The sequence below is a fragment of the Pan paniscus genome, chromosome 1, assembly GCF_029289425.2.
Source record: "Pan paniscus chromosome 1, NHGRI_mPanPan1-v2.0_pri, whole genome shotgun sequence".
Classification (NCBI taxonomy): Eukaryota; Metazoa; Chordata; class Mammalia; order Primates; family Hominidae; genus Pan; species Pan paniscus.
Window position 1 is genome coordinate 39,687,893 of NC_073249.2, and position 13,799 is coordinate 39,701,691.

A 13,799-nucleotide genomic window follows, 5' to 3' on the forward strand; every position below is an offset into this window, starting at 1 on the left:
AAAACAAAAATCATTCATTGTTCTGTAATTTAGATATAATCATGCTAATATTTTGGAAAATGTCCTTCCAGAGATATAGATACAGCTATGGATACAGATACAGATATAAATATATATATATAGTACAACTAGTTATTTTCCTACTGCCAGACATTTAGGTTACTTCCAATGTTTTGCAATTTAAAAAATCCTACAACAAATGTTTTTGTACCTAAATCTGTGACTAATTTAATAGCTATTTCCTTGATACATTCTTGCACTTAGACTGGGTGAAATAAAGGAAACATTCTTTTTTTTTGAGATGGAGTTTCACTATATTGCCCCAGTCTGGAGTGCAGTGGTGCGATCTCGGCTCACTGCAACCTCCACCTCCCAGGTTCAAGCGATTCTCCTGCCTCAGCCTCCCAAGTAGCTGGGACTACAGGCACCCACCACCTCGCCCAGCTAATTTTTGTATTTTTGGTAGAGACGGGGTTTTGCCATCTTGGCCAGGCTGGTCTCAAATGCCTGACCTCGTGATCCGTCTGCCTTGGCCTCCCAAAGTGCTGGGATTACAGGCGTAAACCACTGCGCCTGGCCAAAGGAAACATTCTTAAGGCTTCTGGTACATATTTCCAAATTACCTTAGACAAAATGACAAATAAAGACCTAGACTTTAAAAAATACACAAAAATAAACAATTAAATGAATATAAGAATCATGCATTTTTCCTACTCTGAGTACAGTCATCTCTCAGTATTCAAAGGGGGATTGGTTCCAGGATCTTCTGTGGATACCCAAATCCATAGATACTCAAGTCCCTCATATATAAAATGATGTAGTATTTGTGTATTACCTATGCACATCCTCCTGTGTACTTTAAATCATCTTTAGATTACTTATAATACCTAATTTGGTGCCTATGCGTTATATCATTTCTGTGAATTCAACATAGTACCCAGCATGTAGCAAATTCAAGTTTTGCTTATTAGAACTCTGTTAATTTATTTCCCCCCATTTTTTTTTGATCCACATTTGGTTGAATCCACAGATGTAGAACCCAGGCATGCAGAGTGCTGGCTGTATACTGATCTTGTCCTTTTTCTTTTCTTTTTCTTATTGTTAAGAAATTCAAGTGCCAATATTGAAGCTTAAGCACAGGATCTATACTGAGTCTAATTTGGGCACATTTATATTCTCCTTTTCTTAAGACCTAGTTTTCTATTTGTGTTTTTCCAAATAGAATGTATTTGTTGTAAGCCTTCTCAAACTCCTTGGTAAGGAAACGTAAAGATACAAATGATGGTAGAACCTTGCTATTTCCATCCACAAGTGCACTTGAATGAAACCTGTGGTCTAGCAGGGATAAGTAACCTCGACTACCTAAGTTCAGCCTAGCCTTTCCAGAAAAGAACATGAAGCAACAATGATTACGGGTAGCATTATATTATTCTCAACCTGCACTAAATTGTCACTGTCTTCATCAAAGAGTCTTCCTCCCTTTCAAATCTCCCCCACTCCTTTCTTTTTGGGGCTGATGCAGAACTGAATTCCTAGATAAATCTAGCAGATTCTGTCTCAATCCTCACAGTGTTGCCCAAACACGATCTCTTAAATTTAGACAACAATGATTATATTTTATAGAATAAATTTTCTGGAATTTTTATGCCCAGGTTGCTGATTTTACTCTGATCTCCTTCTTGGCATTCTTATAGGCCCTATGGATGACACGTCTACATAAACACATACCTCACTTCTGCATACTTCTACCCATCCCCCCAACACACAGCTCAACCCTGTGCAGCTGTCGCCACTCCCCATCCCTCATGTAAATGCTTACGTTCACATGGATAAACACTTCCACTCACCTCAGAAATCCTGGTTCCTGAAGATTATTTCTGAGGTAATTGGATTAAGGGTAAAGAGGCATCTTTTCTTAGAAAAATGAGAACAACTGTGGCAAGGGATAAATTGCCCCTTTCCACTCTGGTTCTGAGGCCCGTTCATAATCTGGAGTTTGGGATCCCCCCACCCCCAATAACCTGAGGCACAGCTATACATTGAAACATTGGCCCACCTTTCAGGAAGGAGTGGGTATGCCAGAACTGAAGGCGGGGATGACATTAACATCTGTATATCCTTGTCTATGCAAAACATCATTATAGGTCTTCCAAGTCCTGTTAGTTGATATGTGTAGTTGAAAAACCTGTTTTTCTCCCCCCACTTCATAATGTTGAATTTTTGAAATAGATTTAGACCACACAGGCAGACCTCCACTGACAAATAGGTTAAGATCCAGCAAGTGACTTCATCTGTTGGTTTGAGTTTTCCCACAAAGCACTGTCTTATGAATGTTTGCCCCCGGCTAGTCAACTCAACTCAAAGTGCCTGAAAGACTGCACACGTACATTAAAAAACAGTATGGAACAATGCTGCGAATGAGTAAAACAGGAAAGGAATACATTTGAATAAGACTATCTATATATAGGGAAAGTTGATTTTTTAAGAAGATTTACTTGGAGAAAAGTGAATAGTTAACTGGAGACACTTATGGAGCTTCTCAAGAGAAGTCTGATTCAAAGGTTATTGACAAGGTTCTTTTATTCCTTCTGATCTATTTTCATTTTGAATATTTAAAGCAACTGAGTCTTTTATGATGTCCAGTTTCACTTCAAAATATACCTTGCATTTTCCTTGATCCAGAAGGATTACTATCCCTACACGTATGCTTGCCGAGTATGTTTAACATTTGTGTTATTAGTAGTTATGAGTAGTATTAGTAGTATTTGGATTACCAATAAACCCAAAAAAGAGAAATGATGAGGAAGTTGGATTTCTAAAGTTAACTTACCAAAATGTAGTAGATAAAGACAAAGAAGAAACATTGAAATGGCTCTGGTGAGTTCTGAAAAAGACTTCATAGGAGGTAGGGGGCTAAGTAGATTTTGAGAGGAGAAAGGAGCAGAGGAAGACAGGGTTTGTCCGTGATTCCTCTCAGGGGCATAAAGCAGGTGGAGAAATGGCCTTAGATGCTCAGTTCTAGCTGCCATGTGTGCAACTGATGACACACGCCACAGTGATGGGATTCACCAAGCCCAGGAGCCCGAAAATGAAACCAACTTTACTTTTCTAATATTGAACCTAAGATGACCTATTTTGACTAATGTCAGATAAACTTTTTTCCAGATGTTTTCAAATGTTCTCTGCCCACTCCAGTGATTTTTTTTAGTCAAATTCAAGTATTAATATTTCTACTTTGGTTTGTTTCACAAATGCTATTTAGGTATTCTCTTTCCATTCTTTCTCCTACCCCACTGTCCCCTGCACGCACTGCCAGATGGAAGGACTTTCCTTTTGTGATGGACCTTGAATGTGAGAGGGAATGAGTCTTGTGTGTGTGTGTGTGTGTGTGTGTGTGTGTGTGTGTGTGTGGTTCACATGTGGGATGGCCTGGAGGGTATACTTTTTTCTAGTCTTATGTGTTTTTTAGCATGGGTGATGTGGGAGAGATTGCTAGTTGTTTATCAATGTCAGTGTCTTTTACAGAAATAGAACTTCTGATTTTTAGTTGGACACATGTTCCCTTTGAATAAAGATAACAATTGCAGCCAGCTGTGGCAGAAGAAAAGTGTACACCTTCCACGTGGTATCCTTCTTTTTTCATTTTCTTGAGTTAGAATTCAGACATGCCAATGAGCCATCTTGGACATGCAGATATAAACAAGCACTCTAGGAATGGTGGTTCTGAGATAGAAGGCCTCCTGGACAGCCTCATAGGACAGAACTACCATATCAGCCCTGGACTGCCTATCCAGTGTGTTTTGTGTGAGATAAATAAATTTAGATTTGCTTAAGCCATTGTAAATTCGGGTCTTCGTTACAGTAGCTGAACTTACATCCTAACTAGCAAGTGGTGGAAGGAGAGGAGGCTAATCAATGTAACGGGATGTTACACATACAAGAAACTTGCTCAATAGGTGCCAAGAAAAGGTGGTGAATAGTGGATAGATGTGGACTACAAGGAGGTTCCCAGGAGCAGCAGTATTGTCTCTGTTAATGCTACAGAGGTAACCAAGCCTTTAAGGAACATATTAGAAGTATAGTATTCCCATGTAATGCAATACCCAGAAATGCATTGTGGAGAAAAAACAATTCTTTATCACTGAAACTCAATAAACAACTTAATGTATTCCCTAGAAGAAATGATTAAAACTCCATCCCAGTACTGTTTGGCTGACCTTAAGATCAACTTGATGTTTAGCATCCCATATTTATAGAGTTTAGATTTTAAAGAGGAAGGATTAATGAACATGTTTACTGACTGATTAAAAGAATACATCATAAAGCAGAGAATATTCTTCAGTTGCGGCAAGACAGCAATGTGTCTGTACTTTGCAAGTTCATAGACAGGTTTCAAGGCAAAAAAGCTGGAATCTTTTGGCTACACAAGCAATAAACACCAAAGATACTCATCCAGCTAGATTTCCTACCTCCCAGAGTTCATGGAAATTACCAAGTGTCATTCAATAAGTGTAGGAGATATGGGGAAACAGAGATTATCAGAATTTCATCACGTCGTTGGGCTCAACAGTAATTCTTAGTCCTTCTGAGCACATTTAGATCATGGGTACATTCTAGAAAGTTACATTCGTCAAAGGTGAAATACATCCTTTGCCTAGAGTGAATGTATTATTTAATCAACTGAAATCATTAAAGCCACCTACATCATGACTGATGTGAGGATTTTGTCCAATGCCCTGGGATGGATTGGGGATGTGCCCAGCACCCTCCCACTCAGTATGCATCTGGAAGCTCTCCCTTTCTTCCAGCCCAGAGAGAGTCTGTGTCTGGGGAGGGGTGGGGAGTGTGTGTTGTCTGGGAAGCACCGGGATGCATATCAATCACTCTGTTTGGCGGGTAGCACAGACACACTGCCCCTTTATCCAATCACTATGCAGGCCGTCCCTGGGCCAGAAAGGAGAACTCTTTACGATACAGATGGTGCTATTAGTTTCAATAAGAATGTTTGTGAAGTGCTTAACAGTTTACAGAGTCCTCTAGGTTATTTGTTTTTATTTTGCCAGGAACAACATTTAGATGGTGGATTTTGATCCTGGTGTTTGCACTTTCCAGCCACATCCTTCTAACTGACTAATCAACAAAGATGTGTGGAACTTGTCTCCTGGATCTATGATAAAAATGGGCCTAGAAATGTCCCAAGCTGGGAACTCACTGGTTTTTTACTGGTGATGGCTTCTGATGCTACCACCATCCAGAACACCAGGGACCTCTCTTGATCCCACAGATATCTTTTCATGACCATTTCTCTGGACACATTTCCTCCCTACCCAGCTGGTTGTTTAAATTGATCTTTTCATGTTAACATGTTCAAATTTTGGAGAATACACCCACTATAGGCAGGTCTGTTCATCTTTTTTTTTTCTTGTTGTTCATTTTATTTAGCTTTAGCTTAGCCCACTTATCAGACAACTGTGTGTTGTTAAAACAGTTCACTTCTCAGTTGTACCTTCACATTTACATAACTTCACCAACCTTTTGGTCATGGAGGAAGCAAAGTCCTTTTTATCCATTGTGACTAGGTCTCTCACTTAGGACCAGGACAGGCTGTACCTCCAGCAGCCTCTCAAGTCCCTTCGACCTTCCTTTGTAGAAAACAATTCAGGCTTCCAATAGGCACTCTGAACTACTGCTTTTTCTCTGCTACTTAAAAGAATTTTGTAGCCCATCTACCTTGACCAATCCTTCATTTTTTATGGTGTCACTAGTTTGTAACAGTGTCTCCTTTACTCAGGATGCGTGCCTCTCATTGAGTCCACAAATCACCCCCCTACAAGTCTCTTATCAGTACATCTGCCCATTCATGCATATGAGTAAGCTGTTAATCAGCTTTTGTTTAATATTACTATGAACATTTCAACTTCAAGTTAATATTGTAACTAGGTCTCTCCCTTAGGACCAGGACAGGCTGTACCTCCAGCAGCCCCTCAAGTCCCTTTGACCTTACTTTGTAGAAAACAATTCAGTCTTCCAATGAGCACTCAGAGCTACTGCTTTTTCTCTGTTACTTAAAAGAATTTTGTAGCCCACCTACCTTGACCAATCCCTCATTACTTCTCTGCATGGAAACTGATAAAAATTTATGTCTACTTCAGAGCCTAGCATCATCCCTGGCATTTTTTTTTTCTTCTACCTTCCACATATGTCCCTGTCCTACTTACCAGCCAGAGAGGAGACGACAACAATGCTTCCATTGCTCTGCTTCAGCATGGGCAAGGCAGCTACAGTCAGGACCACGTAACTGAGGAAGTTGACTTCCATGCTTTTGCGCACATGGTGAATATCATCATGAAAAAGATTCAAAGAAGTGTTGGTGATGTGGTTGAGAATGAGCATGTCTAGTCCTCCTGCAAGAGATGGCTATATTAAGAAATCATCTGGGGTTGATACCTTTCCCATTCTCCTCCCAAAAGCTCTTTGGTGACCCCAAGGGCAAAGTTCAGAGGAGGAGGTAAGAGAAACAGCCTCACCCATGAGCTTTCCTGCTTGGGCAACAAATTGCTCTGCGAAGGTCATGTCTTCCATGGTGCCAGCAATGTAGTGTGCTGAGGCTGCTCCAAGCTCCAGGCAGTGGGATACCACCTGCAGTGATACAGCAGAAATGGCATCAGTCTTAGCTGCAGATTTTTGGGGGGTAGTCTCTGAAGTAATGGGGGGCTTAAATGAGAGATTGCTCACAGCCCTGTTTAGGTAAGAAATGGTAAGTATGTTTGTGTGTGTGTTGCCTAATATAACCCTCATGATCATCGTCCTCTGTCTGAAATATTTTCTGGAACATGGTGGGGTTCAAATGGATAAATCATCCCAGTGCTGGGGTTTAAGTTCATGATTTATGCTCATGGCTTCTGTGAATAGGCATTTCTGAAGGCATTATGAGTGTAGATGCTGGTTACTATGTGGGTAGCTCTAGGTTTGTGAATGTTTGTACATCCTTGGGTTTGTGAGTCCATGAGATGGAATGTGTCTGGGAGTCTGCATGGGTATGAGGATATGTATTCATGAGCAGGTACTGGGATTTCAGTTTTTGAAAACATCCGTATGTATCTGTAGTTCCATGTGTAAATGTGTGTGACTAGGCATGTCTGTGAGCATATATAACTCAAGGACTCTGTTGCAGAATATATTACACACACACACACATGAATGAATGCTTAAATGCATACTTTTATATTCCTGTGGGTTTTTTGGTGTTTGAATCTATATATGAGAGTGCAAAATTAAGTGTCTGTGTGTGTGCATGTGCCTCTGTATATAGATCTGCGATATGCTAGCTTCTGTGTATATGTGAGCATGTATAAGAACACATCTGAGCATGTGACGGTACACGTATCTGCGGGCATAGAACCCTCACCTTCTGTAGAGTTTCTTTTGACCTCGCTGTCACCACCACATGGGCTCCCATCTTCGCCAGATGATAAGCCATCTCTCTTCCGATCCCTTTGCTGGCCCCTGTGACAATCACTTTCTTTCCTTGGAGCATCTCTGGGGAACCCCAAAAGGAAGTGAGGACCATACCCAAGTTGGCAGCAAAATTCCTTCTCCCTCTCTGGATATAGGCATGCTTATCGCAATTTGTAACTTAAAGGTTATGAGCCCAGATCAGTTTGTCACAAACTCCGTAAATCACTGTGGGAACAGGCCAGGTCTTTCATAAACATGCTCTGAAGTGGGAGGTTTGGGCTGACAGCCTCCCTACTGTCATTTCTAAAAACCTCCATGGAAAGAGATCATAGGATGAAGCCAGAAAAGTCATGGTTCAGCTAAAATGCTGGAGTTCCAGACATTTCTGGACTCTTTCAATTTTGCTCAATTGAAAGTACATTTAACAAGGAATCAAAACACATGTGTTCATAGAAATTCCAGGGATTTTCCCTCACTTCTATGTAGTCATCATCTCCAGTTTTTTTTTTTTTTTTTGCCTCCCACTTATCAGTCTCTTCATAGAGCCCAATTAGCTGCTGAGTTGTGAATTTGGGTATTACTCTCATTTTTGTAGAAGATTTGAAACTGCTTTCCATTAAGGGTGCCAAATAAAGCATGGCCTATTTGGCTAGATTTTGGCTACACGATTACTCTTCCTACACAGTCCCCCCTGTCCACAGCCTGTAGCTGGAGGACACAAAAATACCATCTTACCTCAGGGTTCCCTCATTTTCACCAACTTTGAGGATCAAGAACACATCTTGGTCCTCAGGAACACTCAAGCACCCCTGTGTTTTTTAAACCTATTCCTCCAAAATGAGACGCATGGGTACTTACCTGGTCTGAATTCCTCGTTTGCAGAATAGTAGTAGTAGGCCATGAAGAGCCCCAGAATGGGGAGGAGATATTTTTTCATAAAAGCCATCCGACAGGGAGCTGGCCTGAAGACTCCTGTAGGACACACAGAGAGAACCTACAGAGCTTTCTACAACCTCCTAAGCAGGCAGCAGCCTCTGAATTGTGACATCAGGGACGGGGGAGGCTGGAGTAGTCTCAGGCAGTGCTAGCCAATTTCCCTGTCAGAGCAGCGATTGGCTTTGGGTGGGATCCCATTCGTCCCTGGCAGCCTGTGTGGTGGATTTCATAATGGACAATGTTTACTCCATTTCATTGAGCAAGAGGAGACTTCCAGATGGCCAAGCTCATGACTGTACAGGACTGGATTCCTGAGCATCCCTACCCGAGTCCATCTTACTCTTAACACCATTTACGCCAGGGATCAATGATCTTTCAAAAGTAATTTGTCAAAGACAGAGAGAGAGGAGTGCATGTAGGGCTTCTGGGGGGAAATGTGAGTAATAGCAAAGAGAGCCAAACTCAAGCCAAATCTCACTCTCAGTCCCCCTACCCCCCCACCCAGTGGGAAGCAATTAAAAATAACAGCACAAAACAGCAAAATAAGCTCAAGAAAAAAAATGTGCACATTTTGGGAAAAAATAATGAAAGCAAAGAAGCTCTATAAGCCCCACACTCAAGTTCAATGAAAAAGTATTACAACATCAAAGGAGAAATTGCAAGCCAGCCAGAACCCAGATGGCGGGAAATCCAAGACTGGTTCAAGACTCTAAGGCAAGTGCAATGGATCGTACACTTATTACTTTAACAGAGAACAAAGAAGAAATAATGAGTGACAAAAAAGGCACTAAACTATTAAACTGGGTCTTGTAAATGCTGTAGAGCAACAGGAAACATGGAGAAGATGCTAGGAAGAGGCGACCTGATGTAGAAGAAAAAAGAACTAGCATTAGGCAAGTGAAACTAGCTGGGGACACCCACACCAGCTAAAAATAGATCTAGTAACAGTAAAAGGACGAGGGTGGTGAGAAACCCTTTGCAATTTAGAATTTATTTTCAGGGAAATATAAAAATAACCACCTCAGTATGTCCGTAGCACGAATTCATTAAGGAATAATCCTCAAAGAAAGAATTTAAGATGTATCATTGTTAAGTTTTTCAACTCAAAACCAACCAATCAACTCATGGAAATTACCCCATCACAATGCAGTCCTGCATTCTGTAAGTTATCAGTAGAGCAGGGAAAAAATTTAAATGTGATAATAAGTATCAGTGCTTTGGAGGAGGGATAGGAGTTGGGAGTAGTGGGGGGACAGAATTTACACAAGGTTAAGGGGAATTAAGTCATGATTCCAAGTGCAGTATCTGGAAACATTCATCAAATTTTCACTTTAGAGTAAGAGAAAATAATTTAAGACCCAGAGGAGATGAAACAATTTGTCAACAAAGGCCCACAGCTGTGAGGGTCACTTGTAGAAAACAATGGAGATTTGAGAACAGTTGAGGGCTAGACAGAGCTCGAGGTCTATGAAGGACAAAAAGAGAAAAAAGATAAAATTCAAGTAAAAATTAGATTACATGCCTTTAGAACTGCAAGCTACATTTGTATAATTTTATAAATATATTTATGATACCAGGATATATTACAGACTACACTCCATTTTCATCCCTAGAGGGAAGGAAGTGCCAGCCAGAACCCAGATAAGGTTTATTTTCTTAATCCTATACTATTAATAGTAAAATTATAGGAAACAATGAAAAGTTATTTGGAAATATGATGATGCTGAAATGATAGAAAGCTGGGCAGACTAGGGATGTTTATTGTCTGACATAAAAAATAAATAAAGAATTTTAAAGTCCATTAAGAAAACATAAATTTAAAGAAAGCAAAAATAACAATGAGTAAGATAAACTGCAGAGTAATAGAACACAAAGCAAATGCATTAACAATTGCTGATTGTTGGCTCCATTAAAAAATGAAGTCCAACATTGTGTGGCCTCAAAAGACACATTTAAACCCAAAGACACAAACAGATTAATAATTAGATGACCTAATAGCTACGATGCTAGAAAATAAGGATATGGCAAAAGCATCCAATAAAGTGATTTTCATGGGATTAGATAAAATAATTGCTATATAAAATGCATTGATGAGAAACAAGGACACTGTGTAATGGTAGTTGATGCATTAAATCTTACCAGTTCTCAAATTTTTGGTCTCAGGACCCTTGTATACTCTTAATAATTTCCAAGGACCTCAAAGAACTTTTGCCTGTGTAGGTTTTACCTATTGATATTGCTATCGCAATTTATGCATTAGAAATTAAGACTGAGGATTTTTTTCTAAAGCTCAAGAATACATAAGCATACATTCCATTAGCATTCAGGGAAGTGGCATTAGCATACATCCTGTAGCCTCTGGAAAAGTCAGGTAATGTCTTAGTATAATTATGAAAATAGTTTTGACCTTTCAACCCTTCAAGAGGGTCTCAGAGACCCATGGGGACCACACTTTGACCATATTATATAATAAACATCTAATCCACTTTGTGTCCATATTTACATGGCTGGTTCTCTCATTAGCTTGTAAACTCCTGGAGGACATAGATTATGTCTTTTTCATCTTTGTCTCTTTCCATTTCCCACTAGCCTTGCTCCAAAATAGGCATTCAATAAACTTGCTGTTTTAGTGTTTTTGAGATACTGCAGCAATGAGAAAATTGCTGTCTTCCTAGAGCCTGGTTTAATCTGGGGAAATCACTGGGATTCAGCATTCCGGTCAGAACAGATCAATCCCATCCCCCAAATCTTCTTTCTGGGGTTGTCAACAAAGTTTTAAAAAATAATAAAGACAAAATGAAATACAACTGTTTCAGCTAGCATTTGTTTCAAGTATTCCCTGATTGAATTAAAGTTCCATAGAAAAACAGTGAACAGTTCACTCCACTCCTTGCACCCTCCTTTGTAATACACTGACCATTCCCATTCCAGAGCAGGCTATCAGTGGATACCTGGAGCCTACCTGCACAGAATGGGCTTTTCACTGCTGGAGGTGAGTATTAGAGCCCAGCCAGGAATTCTCTCTGATTTGATCATTCCCACCAGAATAAATGGAATCAAGCACAAGCAACAGAGTGAGAAGAACATAGGGGCTGAATGAACAAGAATGGGACTGTGAAGGATGGGCCAGATCTGGGGAGACTGATAGGAGATGGCAAAAATGTGAGGAGGGGCAGCCAGAGGGGAAGTTCCTTGCATTTGGCATAAAACGTTGATCATGAAAGAAACACCTGTCATTTAGAAGGTGGCAGCTGTAGTGCTTTTCATGACTATTTAGTAGCTTTGTTAAGCAAGTGCTCCCATTTGAAAATGAAATCTTGTTGGGCAAACCTCAGAGTAAAAAGTAGGTAAACACTGTGTTCAGAGGTTCTGCCTTTCCTGGGAGAATAACACTGCAACGTTGAAACAGGAGAGGATCTTAGCATTATATGAGAATTGATAGGGTCTGGCTGTGTCCCCACCCACATCTCAACTTGAATTATATCTCCCACAATTTCCACATGTTGTGAGAGGGACCCAGGGGGAGGTAATTGAATCATGGAGGCTGGTCTTTCCTGTGCTATTCTCTTGATAGTGAATAAGTCTCACGAGATCTGATGGGTTTATCAGGGGTTTCCACTTTTGCTTCTTCCTCATTTTTCTCTTGCTACTGCCATGTAAGAAGTGCCTTTCACCTCCCGCCATGATTCTGAGGCCTCCCCAGCCATGTGGAACTGTAAGTCCAATTAAACCTCTCTTTGTTCCTGGTTTCGGGTATGTCTTTATCAGCAGTGTTAAAATGAACTAATACGGTAAATTGGTACCGGTAGAGTGGGCTGTTGCTGAAAAGATATCTGAAAATGTGGAAGTGACTTTGGAACTGGGTAACAGGCAGAGGTTGGAACAGTTTGGAGGGCTCAGAAGAAGACAGGAAAATGTGGGAAAGTTTAGAACCTCCTAGAGGCTTGTTGAATAGCTTTGACAAAAATGCTGATAGTGATATGAACAATAAAGTCCAGACTAAGGTAATCTCAGATAGAGATGAGGAACTTGTTGGGAACTGGAGCAGAGGTAACTGTTGTTATGTGTTAGCAAAGAGACTGTTGGCATTTGCCCCTGCCCTAGAGATTTGTGGAACTTTGAACTTGAGGTTTTTTAGGGTATCTGGCAGAAGAAATTTCTAAGCAGCAAAGCATTCAAGAGGTGACTTGGGTTCTGTTAAAAGCGTTCCATGTTAAAAGGGAAAACTAGCATAAAAGTTCAGAAAATTTGCAGCCTGATGATGTAAAAAAGAAAAACACATTTTTTTGAGGAGAAATTCAAGCCAGCTGCAGAAATTTGCATACGTAGCAAGGAGCCAAATGTTAATCCCCAAAACCATGAGGAAAATGTCTCCAGGCCATGTCAGAGACCTTCATGGCAGCCCCTCCCATCACAGGCCTGGAGCCCAGGAGGAAAAAGTGGTTTCATGGGTGGGCCCAGGGTCCCTGTGCTATGCGCAGGCTAGGGACTTGGTGCCCTGTGTCCCAGCTGAAAGGAGCCTGAAAGGAGCTAGCCTAGAGCTCAGGCTTTCGCTTCAGAGGGTGGAAGCCCCAAGCCTTGGAAGCTTCTGCGTGGTGTTGAGCCTTCCACATGGTGCACAGAAATCAAGAATTGAAGTTTGGGAACCTCTGCCTAGATTTCAGAAGATGTATGGAAATGCCTGGATGCCCAAGCAAAAGTTTTCTGCAGGGCAGGGCCCTCATGGAGAACCTCTGCTAGGGCAGTGTGGAAGGGAAATGTCGGGTTGCAGACCCAACACAGAGTCCCTACTGGGGCGCTGCCTAGTGGAGCTGTGAGAGGAAGGCCAATGTCCTCCAGACCCCAGAATGGTAGATCCACTGGCAGTTTGTGCCATCTGCTTGGAAAGCCGCAGACACTCAATACCAGCCCATGAAAGCAGCCAGGATGGAGGCTGTACCCTGCAAAGCCACAGGGGCGGATCTGCCCAAGACCATGGGAACCCACCTTTTGCATCAGTGTAACCTGGATTCAAAGGAGATCATTTTGGAGCTTTAAAGTTTGACTGCCCCTTTGGATTTTAGACTTGCATGGGCCCTGTAACCCCTTTGTTTTGGCCAATTTCTCCCATTTGGAATGGCTGTATTTACCCAATACCTGTACCCCTATTGTATCTAGGAAGTAACTAGCTTGCTTTTGATTTTACAGGCTGATAGGCGGAAGGGACTTGCCTTGTCTCCGATGAGACTTTTAGACTGTGGACTTTTGGGTTAATGCTGAAATGAGTTAAAACTTTGGGGGACTGTTGGGAAGGCATGATTGGTTTTGAAATGTGAGGACATGAGATTTGGAGGGGCCAGGGGTGGAATGATATGGTTTGACTGTGTCCTCACCCAAATCTCAGCTTGAATTGTGTCTCCCAGAAT

At 41.2% G+C, this 13,799-nt stretch overlaps 1 protein-coding gene across 1 annotated transcript in view; it reads right to left on the reverse strand.

Annotated features, from left to right (window-relative positions):
* Positions 1-13,799, reverse strand: part of HSD11B1 (hydroxysteroid 11-beta dehydrogenase 1) — a 53,115-nt gene that overhangs the window by 25,658 nt on the left and 13,658 nt on the right. Inside the window, exons 2-5 of the mRNA XM_034945951.4 lie at positions 8,317-8,430; positions 7,409-7,539; positions 6,528-6,639; positions 6,219-6,404 (exon numbers count right to left, since the gene is read on the reverse strand). Coding sequence (XP_034801842.1) covers positions 6,219-6,404; positions 6,528-6,639; positions 7,409-7,539; positions 8,317-8,404 — 517 coding nt within the window. The 5' untranslated portion in view covers positions 8,405-8,430. The remainder of the gene's footprint in view (positions 1-6,218; positions 6,405-6,527; positions 6,640-7,408; positions 7,540-8,316; positions 8,431-13,799) is intronic.